This window comes from Panthera onca, chromosome A1 (assembly GCF_046562875.1).
Source record: "Panthera onca isolate mPanOnc1 chromosome A1, mPanOnc1 haplotype 2, whole genome shotgun sequence".
Lineage (NCBI taxonomy): Eukaryota > Metazoa > Chordata > Mammalia > Carnivora > Felidae > Panthera > Panthera onca.
In genome coordinates, this window is record NC_138339.1 from 34,854,477 (window position 1) to 34,876,457 (window position 21,981).

Consider the following 21,981-nt stretch of genomic DNA (forward strand, 5'->3'; position numbering starts at 1 on the left):
TATTTCTCTAAAACTTTATTCAAAGTTATTCACCTCACTGTTGATGAGGTGTACAGTTAATGCTCTGACAATTTCACCAGGCTTGCCCATTGCCGGCAATGGACTTTGAGAAACCCATTTCCTGACACCCAAAAGTTAAATTAACTCTTTTCAAAACATACCAAACTCCCAATACTTGTGAAAGTATTACATGCACCATTTTCCCATTAATCTTTAAATGTGAACTTACATTATTAATCTACATCAGTAGATGTTAAAATGAAGTCATTTTAACAAATTATGACTGTACAAATCAAAATACCACTAGTTAATATTAGACAAGAGTATTTTACAAACACTACATTACATATTACCTTGCAATCTGAAACATTACAGTTCATATTTGTGTAAGTTTATCTGAGATAACTGAAACTTCACAGAATTTAACAGCAAATAAAGTTTAAAAAATTGAGTTCTGTACATTAGTTCCAACTATCTCTATGTTACAATCTATAAGGCTCATGTCATATTCAGCACCAAGAAGATCTACAAAACGATCTAACCAGTCTTCTTATTCATCCTATGTGATAGTTTTTGTTGGTTTTTTAAGGTGAAAGTCTAAAAAAATGCTTTATAAATCCTACTTCCAGAACTTGAAATGGAATACTCTTTTTGGCTGGTCATACTATATAAAAACGTGGGTTGCAGTTTTTTGTGTTTTTTTTTGTTTTTTTCATTGAAAATATACCCAAAAAAGAAAAAAAAAAAAAAAAAAGAAAAAAAAAGGAATACTTACACCATGAATTTAGGCTGTCAGTCTTTAAGTTGAATTTGTAACACTGAAGCATCAGAAGTAACCTAATAATGCCCTGCCTCATCCTTCCATTTTGTTTTAAAAGTTTTAAAGGCAGCCAGAAAGATGTTTTACTTATTCTTCAAAATAAGGTGCAAAGAAGGATCCCAACACTTCCTCATACACAGCTCCACCGACATCTCAGTGTTGTTCGGCATAATCCACCTTGAGCCAACGATCCAGAAGCAGACCCAGAGGTACAGCCATAGCTCCCAGTGCAGCACGCTGTCTATGCCAAACGTCCACTCAAGGCTAGCATCTCTCTGTTCACAGAGGTCATTGCAATAACTCATCCCTGCTGGCCTGGATTTAAAGCGACATTCCGGTTTCCAGAACCAGTGCCATATCATCCCAACTCTTCTCCCTCTTCAGGATTTATAAATTATAGAAAAAGAGCAGGTTTGTCTTGCCATTTTTAAACAGGGTTTGTGCATATCACATTTTAAGACCATACGCCCTGAACTAGAAACTTTTTTCAAAAACCACAGGTACTTTCAGTAAGCTTGTTTGTTCAAAGTACAAAATTCTTACGTGTTTAAAAAAATTAAAATCGGAGACCAGTACCTCTGCTTTCTTCGCCCAAAGCGCACAATTCGTCATACCACATTTAAAAACTAAGCTTCATGCATACAAATGGCCAGAGAGGTATGAAGTTTACAGAGCCCTTAAACATCATTCCGGTACATTAAGCATTGGCTAGACCACGACAGGAAGCATGTTAGCAAATTGAGCAAAGAGACTTTCCCAAGAACACGATAGTTTTCCAGGCTCCATGTCAGTCACATAAAAAGTTACATAACATGTAATCCTTTAAAATTGTCCCCAGACATCCCATTCCCAGAACTGTTCCCATACATACCCCCCACCCGAACCCACACTGAAGTCTTCCACTTCACACAAGTATCTTAATGCTCCCCGTTACTAATGACAGCCGCTTCGGGTTCTGCCGCTGTTGCAGGGAGCCTTGGCACTTTCTTAGCAGGACTTGGAATGTGCTAAAATCGAAGGAAAAAGAGTTGTTGACTCCTTGGGGTTTTTTTTAGAGATAGAGTGCTAATTAAAATTCTCATTAAAGAAAAACCTGAGAAAGGACAACTTTGGAGAGGTTGATGCTAAACACATATCCTATAGAACCTTTCAGGGAAGGAACTAAATAGCGATTCTTTACCTAATGGTGAAGTAATACACAAATACTCAGAGCGAGGGAGAGAAGACCACCGACACCCTCCATACACAGTATTCTACTTGCTACTCTTGCGTTGCCAACTCTCACTCTAGCGCCACGACTTGCTACCTAATTTGTGTAAGAGCAAGAAGCGAGCCTATGCATTCATCAAGTTTGTGATGAGCAGATAAAATAAACGACTTCAAGGTCATAAAGTCCCTAGTTTAAAGCGTGGCCTTGACTTGGCAAATCATCTAACTTCTTGCAGCTTCATCTGTAGAATGGGGATAGCATCATTTACTCAAGATGGATTTTGTAAGGACTAAATTAGAAAATGCAAATAGGGGCGCCTGGATGGCTTAAGTCGGTTAAGCATCTGACTCTTGATTTTGGCTCAGGTCATGATCTCACAGTTCGTGAGTTCGAGCCCGACATCGGGCACTGCGTTGACAACACAGAGCCTGCTTAGGATTCTCTGTCTCCCTTTCTCTCTGTACCTCCCTGGTCTCTCTCTCTTGCTCTTTTTTTTTTTTTTTTTTTTAATGTTTATTTTATTTTTGAGACAGAGAGAGACAGAGCATGAACGGGGGAGGGTCAGAGAGAGGGAGATACAGAATCGGAAACAGGCTCCAGGCTCTGAGCTGTCAGCACAGAGCCCGATGCAGGGCTTGAACTCATGGACCGCGAGATCATGACCTGAGCTGAAGTCGGCCGCCCAACCGACTGAGCCACCCAGGCGCCCCTCTCTCTTGCTCTTAAAAACAAATAAACATTAAAAAAATAAAATGTAAATGAAGTTCCTAGCATATAATAGGAATTCAAATCATTGCTATTATTGTTGCTGCTTGACAATTTATAGAGATTTGACAATGGCCTGAAGAGACGAGGGGGGCTCCTCTCTCACCAAGACATTACCACAAAATGAGCCTTCTCTCTACATCAGTTTTCCTTTAAGTGTTGGTATTCTTAATAAAACCTAGTATTTACTATCCATTTTCAAACTGCTAATAATTTGAGTGCAAAGCACTTCATACAGTAGAAAATGGCACAGCTGGAATCCAACACCAGAGCCCTAGCTCTGAATTACTCTGCTTTCTCGACATTCCTTTAGGTGGCTCAGTCTCGGGTCCCCCGGAGATGTGGGGATGGAAATTTCTTACGCTGTCAAAGGCAGAGAGCAAGCACGACGAGCTTTACCCACCTCAGTGGCTGTACTTGAATGCACAAGTCCCACTCCTTCCCCCAGGGTGTCGTCACTGGGAGAGGGGCGCCGGGCATAGGTCCTCCTGTGCTTCTCATCCACTCTGACCAAGTACCATGTTCCTTCAAAGAGTGAATCTACTGAACTCTGGGGAATATAGTTGACTAAAGGAAAGGAAGAGAATATGAAACGTTAGTTATGATATACAATTCACCTGGTAATAAAACTAGAGATAAAAAGTTGCGTATTTCCCCACAATTTTTACTGATACCGGATTAGTATCGAATAAAGCCTAGATATCCTTATCTTACATGTAACATGTTTCATATTATTAGAGCCCTCCAATAGGCTTTTGGGTATATACCTAAATGTTTAAACACAATTTAGTATTTTTACCCAAGTGATGAGTGTCCTCTCTGAGCTTCATGTTTTCAGCAAAGACATCTGGTGCCACACAAGTTCTTGAGTCAAGTCTTGATTTAAGATCACATAAACTTGCTGTTATTTTATCAAGAGCAGACCCTAAAACAGTAAACACCAAAATTAAAAGACAAAAGTAGCATGCCCCAAAGCCTGAACAAAATGCTACCAAATGGAAAAACAACTTTTTGTTCCTTGTAGAACTACCTGATATTGTTTAATTGAAAGATATGATAGTATTTGTTTGGTGCAGCCTCCCTATGACATTTGTTTGGTATCAGACAATAGACAAGTCGGGAAATCATTGGGATCTGAAACTATAAGTAACTTGTCTATGGTCAATACATGATCCAGTCTTAGAGTAATGCCAAGTCTTCCACCAGTTTTTTTCCATGTTTTGCTCCTTCCTACTCAGGGAAGGGACAAAAGTTTCTCAAAATATAAGCCAAAAACTAGAAACCTATAAAAATCAAATATCTTAGTATAAAACCAAACCAAAAAGAAACGGTTTGCTATTACTCGTATGATCAGACTCAAAAGTTGCCTGTAGTAAACAGATATGCATCCCTTTCCCTACCTATATCCCCTGGTTATAAATGCTTTAAAACTGACACAAAGGATAAAAATAGTTACTTGCTGAAGAAGGAAAAGTCAAACACTGTGCCATAATAAGATTTTTTTTTTTTTTTTTTTTAATGGGGCGCCTGGGTGGCTCAGTCGGTTGAGCACCCGACTTCAGGTCAGGTCATGATCTTGAGGTTTGTGAGTTCGAGCCCCACATCAGGCTCTCTGCTGTCAGCATGGAGCCGGCTTCTGATCCTCTATCTCCCTCTCTCTCTGCACCTCCCCCCTTGAGCTCTCTCTCTCAAAAATAAATAAAACCTCTAAAAAAATATATTTTTTAAAACTGTTGGGGAAGAGGAAGTATAGTGCAGTGCTGTGTTCTTTCTTTCTTTTTATTTTAGATTGAGAGAGAGAGAGAGAGAACACTCGTGATCAGGGGAGGGCAGAGGGAGACAGACAGAACCCTAAGCAGGCTACAGGCTCAGTGCTCAGTACAGAGCCCAACATAGGGCTCGATCTCTCAGACTATGAGATCATGACCTGAGCTGAAATCAAGAGATGGTCATTCAACTGACTGAGCCCCTAGGCACCCCGCCATAATAAGATTTTTTAAGCTCATTATATATTTTTTCTGACTCAGATGAGAGGGAAAAAGATCTCCCAACTCAGACATAATCCTGCCATTTATTTACCCAGTTAAGGCAGATCATTCAAGAGTAAAACTCTGGCGACGTTGAAAGAAGTGATGAAGATTCAAATGTAATTATCTGCGGGACAGATTCAAGCGCTCACTTGGGAAGCCCGCTGAATGGACCCTGGTACGGCAGCTTCTCGATACACACTCGTTGGGAGTGTTGGCATTTACCTGGTGTGGCATCTTGTGTAACTTTAAGGGAATACATGGTGGCAGCCAGGCCAGAACCATAAGAGAACACACCGATCCTCTTTCCTGCCAGCTGCTGAGGCGTGTACCTGCGCAGAGGGAAGAAATGTCATGAAAAAGTCCCACTGACCTAAAACTACAAGGTGTGGGAAGACTGAGTTGGGAGTCAAAATTCATCCTGTAGCCGCAGGAAGCCAACCTAGCGCTTTACAACAAGCACACTGGAAACAAGACTATTCGCCTCTTTGGGAATGATGGGGCTTTATGAAAGTTATCGTGTCATAAAATAAGTTACTCTGCCAACCAGGGATTTACAGTTCAACTGCGGGTCAAGAGTAAGAAGACCACGAGAACAGCAGCCAGGAAAGCCAGTATGAAACGAAGTACCCAGGAGTAACTGCAGCCTCGTCCCATTTCTCTTTAGGTCAATGGACAGTAGGTAGAGAGCCTAGCAATAAAATGTCATCCTGTGACCTGCCAACAACATGCCTGCCAGCAGCTTCAGTCTTCGAAATTGAACATCCCCAAATGAGAGGAGTGAAGCAGCCGAAATGGGTACTTACTGTGCCAGAACAGAAGCAAGGGAGCCATACACTGATGATGTGTACATATTTCCATTTTGATTTGACACAAGCAAAGATGCCTTTGTTTTCTGATTAAAGAGTTCAGAACTAGCCTTCATAAATGCCTTTTCCACATCTCTATCAAAGTAGGTATCTTCTAATTTAACATCCCTGAAAGATTAAGAAAAAAGACCATCTTACAATGCTCAAAGACTACATTTTTATTATACTAGTGGATGTAACTAATATTCTAATCTGTGTGTATGATTTAGTTTCCTTATTTATTAAAAGCCAAGTAGCAACATGCTAATGGTTATGGAAGATGTAACAGTTGCACACATACAGTCTTTTTGGTTGAAGTTTTTTATAATCATGTTAAGACAACTTAATTCTAGTGGGTTTATAAACTCACTAAAGCTTCGTCGTCACCAAGCTGAACACACTACTCTTTCAAGTCCATAATAATGTCTACTTAGTTAGAAAAGTCATGATATTACAGGAGCCAGGTCTTAAAAAGTTGAGTAGAATTTTATTAGACGTAGAAGGGCCACAGGCAAGAAGGAACAGGCATGGCATTCTAGGGAGCCCCAAGAGTGGGGAAAATGTGGAAGGAGTAGGAAAGGCGACTTTGATAGCTGCAGCGTGTGAGATGGGATGGGGCACAGGGACTTGAGAGGCAGGGAAAAGATTTAAGAGGCTGCAGTAGTAAATATGAGCACTCATCAGGCTATATTATTATGGTGACAACAGGAACAGATCTAAAAGGAGGAAATCAGAAAATATGAGAAATAACTAAAGAATTCATGTAGATAAGCCACCTCCTGCCTGGGACTCCGTTTCTTCACTAATGACATAGATGGGTTAGACTAGATGACTTTTAAGATCCTTTTGACTCTAAAATTTTCATGTCTGTAAAAATAATGATACTCTCACACAGAAGGAAAAAAAATCACAACAACTCCTCTTACCCAAAGGCTTCCAGGCCACTATAGGTACTGTTTTTATCTCTGTTCTGGTCATTAAGGAAGTCATTCAGCAACATCCGAGCTAGAGATTTCTGAACCAGCTTACAGTAGGGTGAGTGGAAGATCATGAAACCAAAATCATTCAAGGTAAAATCTCTATCATTTCCCTCTGAAAGAGAAACGCAAAGAAATTATGAAATTCATTTAAACCACTATCTTTGGAAGGCTGATTTTAGAACAAGGCTACGATGTTCTTATATCTTTAAAAAGCAACCAAAAATATACTGTATAATGAAATAATCTCTAATGGCTTAAAATGCAGATCAAAAAGACATCCAGAGATAGAACAATATCCACTACCACATCACTGTTTCCATACTTAAGAGTCTGTAATTAATTTAGTGGGTTGGGGCCAGCTTTTTTTGTTTTGTTTTGTTTTAACCTAAGAGTATTTTTTTAATGAAAGACAATACAGTAGAAAATAGCAAACTGTATAGCTTGTGGCATGGATGAGTAATTTCATGATATTTTTGTTTCCGTTTAGCAAGCATAGACAAAGTAGAATGTACTTCTCACTATGGATCCTAATAAAAAGCTAGAAAATCACTGTATTGTTAAATACTGTTAAACAGTATGACATTTTACACAATGTAAGAATGCTTCTTCTCCAGGACCACCATGAATCTTACTATGTTATTCAATCTTACTATGTTATTCAATTTTTAACCCTCTCTCACAACCTCTATAAAGCGAAGTTAGTTTATGGAAAAAGCCTGATTTATAGGATACTGTGTGTTTTAATAGCACTAATTCAAATACTGTACTTTTGAATATATCTCAAGAACTTTTTTTAGGATTAAAGATAGAGATTAATGAGGACACTGAAAAAACAAGTATGAATTCACAGGTCAAATGCAAACAACCTATGGGGTGGAGGGAGTCACTTCAGCAATTTATTTTCATTAGAGTTTGCTCTGGATCACAGTTGCAAACTAAAGCCTTATAAAAGTACCTCTGTCAAAAGATGAACAAAATTCAAGTTTTTTTATTTTGAAAGAGAGAGACAGACAGACAGATAGCACAAGCAGGGGAGGGGCAGAGAGAATCCCAGGTAGGCCACAGAGGGAGGGAGAGAATCCCAGGCAGGCTCTGTACTGTCAGCTCAGAGCCCAACACAAGGCTCGAACTCATGAACCGTGAGATCCTGACCTGAGCTGAAATCAAGAGTCGGACACTTAATTGCCTGAGCCACCTAGGTGCCCCCAAGTCACTTTCTTTAACCCTAGTTTTAATTTTTTACTGAGGATAAATCTAAGTATTTTTGCATAGACATACCTCATTTCCAAAGCTTACCTGTTTTCCGAAATTACACATTCCCAAAAACTATGGGAAAATGCAATCTGGTAGGTGAGGAAGAAATGGTTAAAGGACACTCCTACAAAGCAACATCTCACTAAAGATACTTAGTATATCACACTGCCCTCAACAGATACCAAAACCAAGGAGAATGGATGAAACCCACCTTTCTGCCACTGCGCACGGATCTTTTTGCAGTAGACAGCATAGCAGCGGTCTAATGCACCGAGGTAGCACTGTATGGAGAGTTTTCCATCTACTATAGGATATTCAGAAAGCATATCGGGCTTGTAAAAGTCATAGGCGTGTTGCATATGTGTCCCACGAAGTCCTATTAGAACAAAAAAGGAAGATGATATGTATTTCTGCTTCTTGATGTTTGTATGTTAGTAAGCATATCCCATTATATGGGGACTTTCCTTAATAATCTACTCTTGCCACTTGCAGTATAGAAATCACAAGGTGAGACCAACATGTAATTGAAATGAAACAACAGTATCCATGGATGGGCCTAAGACTTCTTTCATTGCAACATTTTACACAAGCTTCATATGTCTAAATGGGACATCACAATTGCTCTACTGAACTGAAAACAAATTAAACTTGTCACTAATGAGTGACTATGGGCCAGTTGCTCTTTTTGGTTGTTACTTAAACCCATCTTACTTCTCTGTAAAATGAGAATGACATTACTTACCTCATAAAATTGCTGTAAAGACTAAATACAATAACACAAAGCACTGAGCAGGCAGTACCCGCATTTAATGAACACTCAGTAAATACCGGCTTCTGTTTCTGTTTTCAACTTTCTTGGCACACTTTGCTAATAAAAAAAGAAATGCTCTCTCAAACACTCACCTCGCTCAAAAATTAAAGGAGCATTTGGCCCAATGAGCAGAGCAACAGCTCCAACTCCCCCTGTAGGTCTAGCATTTCCTGTGGCATAGACAGCGATATCTCCTGCAACCACCAGGGCATACCGTCCTGAAAAATATTTTTGTTAATACATAAGAAGGTGATCACCACTATAAATATCACACATATAAACTGAAGTCTTCTATTTTTCTAGAATGTGCTTTCCTCACCTTTGGCAAAGAAAAAATATTCCAAATTTTTATAATTTTGTCCTACATGATAAAGATAACAAGTTTATAATTCAGATAAGTTGAAAGAGCTATATTTCTGAGCATATTCAAACAAGCGTAACCGGCAAGATTGCACATGGCATTAATTAAAAGGTCGTTTGGGCCTATGCATCCTCAAGGAGAGTTTCTTTGGAATAACATGTAACATATAACATGTAACATACCATCCCAAGAGCTGGACTCAATCCAGTTAACGGCATTAAAGACAGCAGCTGTGCCTCCATAGCATGCATTAGTTGTATCTATTCCTTCTATATCTGTGTTCCCAGACTCCTCAAACAGCTGCATCAAATTAGTCTTCACGGACTTCGATTTGTCGATGATTGTCTCCGTTCCAACTTCTAAACGCCCAATGCAATCATACGAAAGGCTATTTCTCTCCATAAGATTCTGAACCACAGTCATGCAAAGAGAGTTGATATCTTCTCTATCGGTGCAGAAGCCCATTCTGGCCTGGCCCAAGCCAATAGTATACTTTCCAGCATCTACACCATCATATTTTTCCAACTCTGCTTGATCAACATATTGAGAAGGAAAATAGATCTCAAGGGCAACAATTCCCACATCTTTTGGCCAGCAGGCTTCTGCATTCAAAGGAAGTGACCCAGGCATGGTGAAAGAGCTTGAGAAAGAAAAACAGAAAAAAAATGTTGTTTTAGGTTATAAATTCCAGATTGTCAAGTTCAAACTTAAGACATCAACATTAAAAGTTCAACTAACACCCAAAATGTTAATTTAGGGTCTAAGTTTAGTATATTTTACTTAGGGCAGTCAAGTTTATTTTATAATAATTATTATTATTTTAACTGAAGTATAGCTGACACACAATGTTACATTAGTTTCAGGTGTACAACATAGAGATTCGACAACTCCATGCAATATGCCCCACTCACAAGTGTAGTTACCATCTGTCACCACCAATGCTATTACAATACCACTGACTATATTAGGGGCAATTTTAATACGTGAAAGTAGTCATTGTAGTATGAATGGAATACTATTATTTAAAATTATTGTCTTTTACAAAGATTTGCACCTGATTTAAAACTAGACCTTTTCAGGGGTGCCTGGCTGGCTCAGTTGATGGAACGTGCGACTCTTGATCTCGGAGTCATGAGTTTGAGCCCCATGCTGGGCACAGAGATTACTTAAAATAAAATCTTTAAAAAGCAAAAACAAAACCCTGGACCTCTTTAGATTTAAGAAATGATTATTAAAGGTAAAGAAAACTCAAATAAGATTCTTCTGTTGTAAAGAACTATAAGATAAAATACAATGACAATTAGTAATATGGTCCACAAATCAGAATTCAAATACCTAATCCATTCCTGGCCACCCAAGAGCGTTTAAATAAGTCAGTCAGTCAAATACAATGACAATTAGTAATATGGTCCACAAATCAGAATTCAAGTACCTAATCCATTCCTGGCCACCCAAGAGCGTTTAAATAAGTCAGTCAGTCACTCATCATAGATATATGGATTATTCACAGCTATTGACTTTAAGGGACTTTAAAAATTGTTAAATCAGGCGCGCCTGGGTGGCTCAGTCGGTTAAGCCTCTGAATCTTGATTTCGGCTCAGGTCATGGTTTCACAGTTCATGAATTCAAGCCCTGCACTGGGCTCTGAGTTGCCAGTGTGGAGCCTGCCCAGGATTCTCTCTGCCCCTCCCTGCCTCTAAATAAATAAACAAACAGACAAACAAACTTAAAGAAAAGCCATACTATAGAAGTCTACCAAATCAATCTGTACAAGGCCCCTGTTATTATAAAGAACCCCACTCCCTCACCCAGAACCCATATGATTAAAATTTTAAGCAAAAATAAGTTCCAGGACCCATCACAGGGTGATATGCCAATATCCTATACTTTCTACAGCCAGTATATAGGCAACAAATGATCACAAGGTATCACTTAGCTTCTAAATCAGGGAAAAAAAAAAATAACTGATTCAAATTTGAAAACTGGTAATCCATATATTATTTATGTGGCATCTAGATAACACCTCTTAAAACCACCCCTTCTTGGGGCACCTAGGTGGCTCAGTCGGTTAAGCGGCCGACTTCGGCTCAGGTCACGATCTTGCGGTCCGTGGGTTCGAGCCCCGCATCGGGCTCTGTGCTGACAGCTCAGAGCCTGGAGCCTGTTTCCGATTCTGTGTCTCCCTCTCTCTGACCCTCCCCCGTTCATGCTCTGTCTCTCTCTGTCTCAAAAATAAATAAACGTTAAAAAAAATTTTTTTTAAAACCACCCCTTCTTTTTTTTTAAAGAGGGCACTATAGAAAACTGTTGCCACACTATACATACTTTCAGTAGTGCCTAGATTTATTTACTAACAGTAAAATAAATGTGCTAGCCACTCAGCACCATTGCTACGTGCCTGCCTACGGGCAAGTCACATGACCTATCAGAGTCTCAATTTTTTTAAGAGATTGTATTCATTAAGAGAAGTTATTCTAAATTATTTCTCACAGGGGAGAATTTAATAGAGGGAAATGGTTTCAAATTTGTTGGCTGGGCTAGAGGAGCAAAAAGGGGAAGGTGGTTATTCAAATCCCCAGAGCTCACACTCCTGCTGAAGCCGCTGGGGCTGTCAGCACTAGCACCTCTGCTACCGAGCTAGAGCCAAGATACCCCTCCCATCCCAACCCTTCCTGCCACCGCCACTGACAACAACAAGACCGCCCCTCTCCCCACCTTCCAATCTCTCTTGAGTACTTCCATGGGCAGTCTACCCAGAACCCAGCTGGCACAGGAGTCAGAGGAATATAGTCGTCAGGCTTTGAAGAACAGCACAGCCTGTTAGTTTTAGAGAAAGAACCTTTTCTTTGTTTAACCTTCCACAACTTGGGGAGCCGGGGTGGCTCTCAGTCAGTTGAGCATCCAACTCTTGATTTCAGCTCAGGTCATGATCTCGCGATTGGTGGGTTCGAGTCCTGCACCAGGCTCTGTGCTGACAGCATGGAGCTTGCTTGGGATTCTCCATCTCCCTCTTTCTCTGCCCCTCCCCCACTCTCTCTCAAAATAAGTAAACTTAAAAAAGATAAACTTCTACAACTCAATTTCCTTTTTAGGCATCACACAATTGGAAGGTGCTATTTAGGTGACAGAATTTCAGGTTTTCGTTGACCTAAAGGTCTTAGTTTATGAGAGTTACCTGGGTCCTACTGGTTCACCAACCTTCTACAGCATTGACCAACTCACTACTTTGACTCCTAAACGTGAAAATAAGATCCTATATTTATGTCATTTGTCCCCTGCCACTCTGCAAACTCTGGTATATTATCAGGTATAACAAATTACAAACTACGGCCATAGTGAGTTGTTAATTATGGAAATCTTGACAGAATATCTATAACAGAGAGGTTATCCTTAAATCATGTAATAATCTACTCTGAGCCCATAAGCCATCAAGTCATGAGTATATTAAAACTTAAAAAATAAGCCCCTAGAGATATAATCACAAAATCTAAGTTAAAGGTCTTAAGGGTGGGGCGCCTAGGGGGCTACGTCAGTTATGTGTCTGACTCTTGATTTCAGCTCAGGTCATGATCACACAGTTGTGGGATCAAGCCTCCCACGTCAGGCTCTGCACTGACAGCACAGAGCCCGTTTGGGATTCTCCCCGCCCCTCCTCCGTGCTTACTCTCTCTAAAAATAAACAAACATTAAAAAAAAAAAAAAGGTCTTAAGGGATATCATTGAATCTTCCTTCTAAATCATGCTTACTCTCTCTAAAAATAAACAAACATTAAAAAAAAAAAAGGTCTTAAGGGATATCATTGAATCTTCCTTCTAAATCATGCTTACTCTCTCTAAAAATAAACATTAAAAAAAAAAAGGTTGTAAGGGATATCATTGAATCTTCCTTCTAAATCATGCTTACTCTCTCTAAAAATAAACATTAAAAAAAAAAAGGTCTTAAGGGATATCATTGAATCTTCCTTCTAAATACAAGAATCTTATGTATATGTTTTTTTATTCACCTAAACAATGACAACATGTTATATGCTGAACATTTGGGACCAGTTTCACAGGAGATAACCCTTGCCCTTTCAAATAAATATTCACCACCTTGTGTGTAAGATACAAACACCTAATACTAAACAAGTGAAACAGCAGAGACAGTCAGATTATGTTATGGAGAACTACCCAACCCAACGTGGTGGTGGGGCAAGAGTGGGGAGAGAGGCTTCTTGGTTACTGGTGCTGACTTGAGTCTTAGGAATGAGTAAGGAGTAATCAGTAAAGCTCTACAGAAGCAAATGGTGGTAGGAGATTTTCAACAGGGTGAACAGCATACATAAAGGCACAGAGCAAAGAACTATGAAAAGTTTTACTAATTTACTAAGTGAAATGTGAGGCCCAGGGAGTAGATCAGACAAGTAATAGGTCAGTAGAACTAGGTCAGGGTCAGGTCATAACAGTTCTGCTACGCTAATGGTAAGGAGCTTCAACTTCATCATAAAGACATTAAGGTGCCATCAAGGTTTTAAACAGGAGTGACCTGGGTCATATTAGTGTTCGGATCAGTGTTTTTCCAACTCTGGAAATCAATTTAGTGGGTGGCAAACAACATTTTTTAAAATGTAATAGTAAAGAACAGAAAACATCAGATTGCATGGCACACAGTAAATTTAAGAATTTTTTCATGAAAATTACGTTTCAATTATTCACACATACCCTGGGTTGCAATATAAAGTATATTTCTTACTGAGGGTCATGGTCAAAAAAGTTTGAGAGTCAACATTTTGCACAATCACTGGTGTTGTGTAGAGAACAGATGTGAGTTGGGGAGCAGATACAGCAGTCCAGAGAAGACAGGTCATGAACCAGAGCAATTACTACATGATGGGTGAAGAAGGAACAGCTTCAAAAGATATGGAAGCGAAAAACTAGCAGAAATTGTGATTGACTAGAAGAAAAGAAGGAAGTGTTTAGGATGGCTCCCAGATTTCTATCCTCAACCGTCATGACGAGACAGACATTCTGTCAAATTGGCTACATGAACAGAGAGGCATCTGTTTTCTTCTTCTATTCTTTCCCCTCTTCCTTGGAAACCTAGCAGTTTATGATCATCTAAACTGCGTTACACTGAAGTTGAAATAAAGACATAATGGAACTAAAATGTCACTAGGCAGATTCTCAGTTTATAGTAAAATAACATGAAGTCCTCTGCATAATCCACAGAAAAGAGTTCTATAACGTGTTTAAAAACAAAGACCAGTCCATATCCCTAGAAGAGGAACCCCTCCTACATGCTATCCTCAAAGTCACCAGGGGCAGGAGGATCACCCACCTTCCCAGCCTTTCCCACAAGCTGACACTTTAGGTTCTTTACAACTCTCCAAACTGCTCTAAATGTCCGGAGGACACTGCGATTTCCCTTGCCTCCCTTCCCTCGCCCAACAGCTTGCAACGCTTTTGGAAAGAAAATGGACAAGTATATACAATCTTCTGAAGGTATAAACCAGTTTATAAGAAGCCATAATGCAAGGCTTTGATCCCAGAATTAATCCATATTTACCATAATCTGACCAGCTCTGATCAGTTCTTATATTACGGTACTTAAGAAATAAGGTATAACTGTTATTCTTAAACCTTCGAGGGGTTAACTAAGTACCTTGCTTCATTTGGGGTAAAAAGTGTAGCTTAACTAACCCACTCACATCAGGTTGAAAGTCAATCATGACCCTAATCTTGGTATGGAAAAAGTTTTACAGTATCTGACTCAATCAATACTGCTCATTGTTTGAGGGGTTTTGATGGCCAAGATGTTTATTATATTCCCAATAAAAAGCCATCTAATTTGAAATATTTAGCTTTTGGTTGAAATTAAGGGAGAGTAAGATTAAGTAGGAAAAGAATGGAAAATTAATACAAGGAAGTAATTGCTTCCATGGCATTTCAAACAACAAAAAATATGGTATAGTTTCTGATCTGTAATCTTTACTTTTAACTATCCTATTAAGCATATGCTCTTGTGTTGTCCTCTTAATGCTCTCTGAAGCAGGCCAAAAATAAATTATAAAAAGGAAAAGAAAAAAGCCAGCTAAAGATCTCCGATTTTCACATTATGGTGTTAACTCCATACAGAATGGGTTAATTCACTATTCTAAATATCACAAAAAAAACTCTAAATAGAATATAGTTTAAAAATCTGACAGTTTAGGGGCGCCTGGGTGGCTCAGTCGGTTGGGCGGCCAACTTCGGCTCAGGTCATGATCTCGTGGTCCGTGAGTTCGAGCCCCGCGTCAGGCTCTATGCTGACAGCTCGGAGCCTGGAGCCTGTTTCAGATTCTGTGTCTCCTTCTCTCTGACCCTCCCCCGTTCATGCTCTGTCTCTCTCTGTCTCAAAAATAAATAAACGTTAAAAAAAATTAAAAAAAAAAATCTGACAGTTTAGGGATGACTGGGTAGCTCAGATGGTTAACCATCTGACTCGTGATGTCAGCTTGGGTCATGGTCTCACAGTTGAGGGATCGAACCCCACATCGGGCTCTGTCGGGTCTGCACTGAGCATGGAGCCTACTTGGGATTCTCTCTCCCCTCTCTCTCAGCCCCTCCCTCACTCGCACCTCTCTGTCTCTCTCAAAATAAATGAACTTAAAAAAAGATCTGACAGTTAAAAAATCACCTTCAAATATTTTTAACCTTTTGCCGATAAAAAGGTACTTCGTTATTTTTCAGAGCACTGTATGTGCAATTAAAAAATATGTAAGTGAGATAATGGGGATTCTATTCTGCATTTATAATAAAATACAGATATTTTCTTTCAAATTTTTAAAAAGGAGAGAAAAGGCACACTTCTTAAAAAAATTAGTTTCTAGATTTTAAACATCAGTCTGACAATCACAAAATTGAAAGGTCTCCCAAGGCACTACAGCATTAACTCGTGTTTGAAGATAAGGTATAACTCTGTAATGGATTTTAAGAGTGTGTGGGGCACACAAATGGCTATTAGCCCTGGGATGAAAATTAAATTTCCCCCTTCTGTTGGAGAGGAACGCTTTCCTTCGGCAGCACGACAGGATGCCATACCTGTGTGAGGGATAAAGGACTGCAGTCTCCAGGTCTGTCACTCTGGTTCCTCCTTCAGGCGCTAGGAATTTCAAATAAGAACTTCTTTTAAAGTCATAAACCACCACACGAATTCAAATAATGACTCCAATTCCAAGTGTGTTGAAATAAGCATTTCCTTGCCCAATCACATGACATAGAACAAATTTGACTTTGCTTGGAAAAATGGTACTTAAAGCTTATTAAACATCTCCGCCTTATTTCATTAGTGCTTATAATGGTAGGTTCCGTCCCGGTAATGACCTGACATACGAAGTTCGTATTACCGATTCAGGTTTTAAATCAAGTGTGATACTGGGAGAGTTATTAGTTGTCTTTACTAACTTTGAATTATTAAGAATTGAAGGAAAGAAATATCAATAAGTTGTACAGGACTAGCAAGCTCTGGAGTAATGAGATTGATACATTCAAGAGCTTGCTCTACACTTTTAAGAGTTGGTGGCTTTAGTGATTTGTGCCTCTTTGAGCTTCAATTTCCTCTTCTATAAAATGGAGTGAAGGGACTCCTGGGTAGCTCAGTCAATTAAATGATCGACTCTTTGATTTGGGATCAGGTCATAACTGCACGGGTTCGTCAGATTGAGCCACATATCAGCTCAGCACTGGGGCTCAGTGCAGACAGTGTAGAGCCTGCTTGGGATTCTCTCTCTCCCTCTCTGCCCCTACCCTGCTCATGTTCATTCTCTTGTGCTCTCATTGTCTCAAAATTAATAAATAAGCTTAAAAAATGTTTTGTAATATCAAGCACCAACTCATCGTTATCCTAGTTCTTAGAATTTTTCAAATGAAATATGTATCTTTCTAGCAAGACCTAATTACCTTCCTGTATTTAATCTTGTGCTCCTAGTTTTCAACAGGTCCACCCTCCCCCTCCCCAACTTTTTAAAAAGTAATTTTCCCTATAGTGCTTGTGTTAAAAAGATAAGCATGCAGTATCAAGACAAATGAGCATTAAGCTTTATCATCATTTAAATTATGTGGAAATGCAATGGGAAGGTGACACTGGAGCACTTTCTTCAGGCCATCTGTTCTGAAGGAGTATTGCTCGAGACAATAGTTCCTATATTAACGAAAACACAATTACCTTTTCTCTCTATGTAACTATTGGCAAATTTAGCGTCTGCCCTTGACTGATTAACCAGAGACCGCATTCAGTAGTCTGAATTATTTTTAGTAAATAATTTAGTAAAGATTTATTTCTTTTACATGATTACATTTAAGAGCTCCTCCCAGATTTAGTTCCTTTTATTTCATTAAGTTTAGCCCCCCCACCCCAAATAAATAAACCCTGATAAGACTACTACATTCCAAAAAATCTCTTTGGGGCACCTGGGTGGCTCAGTTGATTAAGCATCCAACTTTGGCTCAGGTCATGATCTCACAGTTTGGTACGTGAGTTTGAGAACCACATCGGGCTCTCTTCTGTCAGTGCAGAGCTCACTCCAGATCCTCTCCTCCCTCTCTCCCTGCCCCTCCCCTGCTCATGCTCTCTCAAAAATAAAAAACATTAAAAAAAAAAAAAAAACTTTTCAAAAGATCTCTTTGATTACAGAATTATACATACACTTTGAGAAATAACCTGCATTTTGTTCTTTGCTATTTCAATTATGCTTTTGTAACCTGCAAATTAAGCAGACTACAGGGACTAGTCCTCACTGGTGAGGGGAAAACATGATTCCCCTTCCATGTTGAGACTATTTAAATAACTTAGTAATATTTCTTCTTGAAACCATGTAGGCATATGTATTTGACACTATTTTCCCAAGGAAATTTCTCCTGAACTTCCAATATTCCCTCTTTCAATTTTGATTATTTAAATTCGGGGGGGGGCGGTGGGGGGAGACAGGCAGAGAGAAGAGGAGGGGAGGAGGAGAAAGGGGAGGAAGAGAAAGAGAGGAGAGGGAAGAGAAAGAGAGGAGAGGGAAGAGAAGAGGGGAAAGAAAAGGAGACAGAGAAAAAGGCATTAGAGCAAAGAAAGAAACACAAGAAAAAAGATTCACAGAGGACTGCTGTGCTACTTAAGCTCCCAGGAGAAGAAGAGGCCAGGAGACCAGGAAAGGAAATGGAGGGTGTAAATGCCACTTTGGGGAATAACCCATTAGAAAGGGATTTCCTTTCTCTTCTGCAACTGCTAGAAGGGTTCTCTGTCCTGACTGAAACAGCAAGGCCAAAGTCTCCAGCTGATCATCAGCATATTTCTAACAGAAGGTCCCTTCAGGGCAAATCATGGAGCAGCATGGGTCAGGATAATAAGCAGTTAATAAACAGCAAGCGGCTGGGCACTGTTACCACAAAGCCCGTTTGGAGCCTCCAGAGGCCCAATATAGGCACTTCTAGTTTGGCAAAGATTAAAACTGAAAACTGCCAAGACTGCCAGGGCCAACCAGGTTCATGCAGTGATGCTTTCTCCTGGGGTTTATTCAGAGTTCTGAATTCCATCTTTGGCATCCCTCTACAGCCTTGATTCAAACAAGTAGTCAGAAAAGTTCACCCAGCACACAGTTTGGTCCATGATAAATGGTAAGCAGTTGCCTGCTGATCTTTTTCGCTATAAAAGGAGAGAAATCCAGGACATCCTCTCTCATGAGAAAGAGCTGGCCATCTTTCCCCCTTAGGAGCAAGCAAGCAAAACTACGGTGAAGGCTTTGGCAACGCCTGTACACTCTGGTCTAGTTCTCTAAGTAAAAAACAGACATTCCTGCCTCTCCCCAGAGTTACTGGTCTGCTTATAAATTCTACTCCTATTTCAAGGCCCTGTTCTAAGCTACCTCTTCCAGCAAGGTTTCCTAGAGTTTTCTCATCAGGGTCCCGCACTTCTTCGGCAAGTATGTGATTCACTCAAAGTCTTCATATTCTACTCTCAATGGAAAACTAGTTATTGACAGTCTTCTTATCCATACTAGATTCCTAGGCTCCTAATGGGAGAGGGGGTGTATTTTGATTCTTTTGAAATCCCTTTGAGACCTTGGAGTAAAGGGCATTCTACTGCCAGTTTTTGAGGAGCTAAATTTGGAGTTATCACAATTAGAGGACGAATAGTTTAGATTCAAGTACACAGAGCAGCCCTCATTAGTCAGTTCCTTTTGCTATCGCTTTGTAAATGAGCTGCAGCACCAAATAGTGCCTAGAAGGTGTTTCAGAAGAGTGGCTTTCTACTGAAAAATGTAAGGAGTCCAAACGGAATAAGAGGACATCTGTTGGTCTTACCAACATTCCCGTACGTATACATCCCCAGGCACACACCCTGCCAAGATGAAGACTGTGAGCTCCTCTACTCTATCTACACTCGATTGACAGACAGCAACTGATCATCACATGCCAAGTGTCAGAATGAATAGATTATTAAGAATTGAGTCCTACCACCCTCTCATTAGATTGAGTAACATGTTTTCAAACCTTCTGAATCTATACCACCATCTTGAGAAACATAAAAATATCACACCCTTCTATTTGGTTTGTTAGTAACCCAACATAAAATTAGAAGACTCTGTTCCTTTCTACATGAAACTAAATATAGATTCTGAATATATAGCCAATCAAATTCCTCGAACCAGAACCTCAACTGCATCTCCTTTCAGCTCCACTGCTTTATGGGTTTAAATAATTTTAGGGTACCCAGGAAACACACATTACATCAATATCAGGGTTTTGCACTTCCTTCCAGAAAAGCTAGCTAAAATCTCAATTCAATCAAAAAATCTTAGTCATTCCCACAGTTAAGAATAACAAAGTATTCCATTTGCAACTATGTGGATGGAACTAGAGGGTATTATGTTATGGTAAGTGAAATTAGTCAGAGAGAGACACACATCATATGACTTCACTCATAAGAGGAATTTGACATACAAAACAGATGACCATAAGGGAAGGGAAGCAAAAATAATATAAAAACAAGGAGGGGGACAACACATAGAGACTCTTAAATACAGAGAACAAACTGAGGGTTGCTGGAGGGGTTGTGGGTGGGGGCATGGGCTAAATGGGTGAGGGGCATTAAGGAAGACATTTGTTGGGATGAGCTCTGGGTGTTATACACAGGGGATGAATCACTGGAATCTACTCCTGAAATCATTATTGTACTATATGCTAACTAACTTGGATGTAAATTAAAAATAAATAAAATAAAAAAGAATAACAAGATATAAAAGCACTCTAGATAAATACTTAAAGAAAACAAAATGAAAAGCAAGGCCCAGAAACTACCAGTAGATGATGTGGCCTCTTATGGCCTCAAACATAATATCCCATAATTTCCCCCCTTTGGAAACACCTTCCTGAGAACTGGGGTTCCTGACTAAACTAGAACTGAATAAAGGATAAACCTACACATTTAGGAGAAAGAGACTTGCAAAGGTTAAACACTAAGGAAATAAAGTCTTTCTCCTCTTCCATAAAATATGCTATCCCTACCCTCCTCACCCCACAAAAATAACTGAAATTTTAAAAACAAAGTTTTGATCAAAGAAAGAACACAAACAGCTTAGACGTCTCAAGATGCAAAGAACCATTTGGCACAGATCCATGTTAAGGACTTCCAATCCGACTTCTAACAGAATCTGTACAATGAAAGCCCAAGCTCCATCGCAGAAGGAAAAACCTGTTAACTATATGAGCACTTCCATTTGTCTTAATTTTGTCACGTATCCTGCCACTGTTTTTCATAGTTCATCCGTGTAATCGAGCAAATGTTACTTAGCAGCAGCCAGAACATTTCCTTCTACTGCAGCTGGATGACAAGAGCATCAGGAGCAGGGAAGACATGCCCCAGAGGTGAGCCTCGGAAAAAAAGCCTGTGATGGCCAAGGCCATAGGGCAAACATGACTAGCAGAGACAATCTCATTATCTGTTGTCCAAATCCCTCCTCCAGCGTAGGTGAGAGTAATCTTTTTCTCCACCACCGGTCAAAGCAGGACGCACCTTTTTCAAAGACACCATATACTTGGCTTTGAAATGTCCCTGGCTTAATCCAAAACCCACTGTGTGTGAAGGCCCTGTGGGTGCCTCCCCATTACATCACCATATCAGGTCGGGCTGGCCCCGAAGCTATTAGCAGGAGGGAGGTACGGGATTTCAGAACACCAAGGAAACCTTTTTTTTTTTTTTTTTTTTTTTTTTTTTTTTTTTTAATATGGGCATAAAAAATATGGAGGCGGGAAGGTGGGAGGCGGAATCTGTGATAGCTGAAGCAAGCTGCCTGAAGCAGTCAAGAGCCCAAGTATTCCTCCAGGCTAAATCACGGTTGTGATGCTTTCTTGCACCTGAGCCAGGGAACAAAAGTTATGCCCACTTCCCAGCAAATCTCTATGTGGCTGCAGGAGGACACACCCACTTGCCAACCTACAAGCTTCCATCTAATTATAATCTTCCCCATCCTTCAACGTCCACCCTTAACCCAGAGCTCCAGGAACGTCCTGGCAGCCCAGCTCATCGTCCCCTCCTGATGCGCCTCCCTGCCCCCAAATCCCCCCCCCCCCCTCCGGCGATCACAGCCATGTCCCCGGCACCTCCAGCACCTGGCTATGTCATTTAGAACCCTAGCCCTCAACGCCCCTTCGCCTTCTCCCTTTTGCGACTCCTCGGCCCCTCGTCAGACCTACCGCGGTGAGCCCCAGGGCCCCTGGCAGGGGAGGCCCCTCACGGCCCTGCTCGCGGCGCCCCTTCCTCTCGGGCCGGGTCCATACCTCCTCCCCACCCGAACCAAGCAGGACCTCCTACGGGCCTAGTCAAGGACACCGCCTCGGCTCGGCCCTCACCTCGCCCACCCGCAGCGCCGCAGCAACTTAGCTCTCTTCCGCGCGGGGCACTC

The 21,981-nt window shown here is 40.4% G+C and overlaps 2 protein-coding genes across 6 annotated transcripts in view; one reads left to right on the top strand and one right to left on the bottom strand.

Annotated features, from left to right (window-relative positions):
- HMGCS1 (3-hydroxy-3-methylglutaryl-CoA synthase 1) overlaps window positions 1-21,981 on the bottom strand; it is a 22,130-nt gene continuing 149 nt past the window's right edge. The window contains exons 2-11 of one of the 2 annotated variants that reach the window (XM_060634556.3): window positions 16,136-16,196; window positions 9,259-9,716; window positions 8,808-8,933; window positions 8,116-8,280; window positions 6,597-6,762; window positions 5,629-5,799; window positions 5,048-5,154; window positions 3,595-3,720; window positions 3,199-3,362; window positions 1-1,827 (exon numbers count right to left, since the gene is read on the bottom strand). In XM_060634556.3, coding sequence (XP_060490539.1) covers window positions 1,738-1,827; window positions 3,199-3,362; window positions 3,595-3,720; window positions 5,048-5,154; window positions 5,629-5,799; window positions 6,597-6,762; window positions 8,116-8,280; window positions 8,808-8,933; window positions 9,259-9,706 — 1,563 coding nt within the window. In that variant the 5' untranslated portion in view covers window positions 9,707-9,716; window positions 16,136-16,196 and the 3' untranslated portion in view covers window positions 1-1,737. The remainder of the gene's footprint in view (window positions 1,828-3,198; window positions 3,363-3,594; window positions 3,721-5,047; window positions 5,155-5,628; window positions 5,800-6,596; window positions 6,763-8,115; window positions 8,281-8,807; window positions 8,934-9,258; window positions 9,717-16,135; window positions 16,197-21,981) is intronic. The other variant, XM_060634557.3, reaches the window with a different exon arrangement.
- LOC144616099 (uncharacterized) overlaps window positions 21,113-21,981 on the top strand; it is a 10,224-nt gene continuing 9,355 nt past the window's right edge. For 2 of the 4 annotated variants that reach the window (XR_014137951.1, XM_081796151.1), the window contains exon 1: window positions 21,114-21,776. Coding sequence is in view for 2 of the 4 variants with exons in the window: in XM_081796151.1 (XP_081652277.1) it covers window positions 21,695-21,776 (82 nt within the window). In the remaining 2 variants the exon portion in view is untranslated. Of the gene's footprint in view, window positions 21,777-21,981 lie in introns of all 4 variants that reach the window. The other 2 variants (XR_014137950.1, XM_078445390.2) reach the window with 2 other exon arrangements.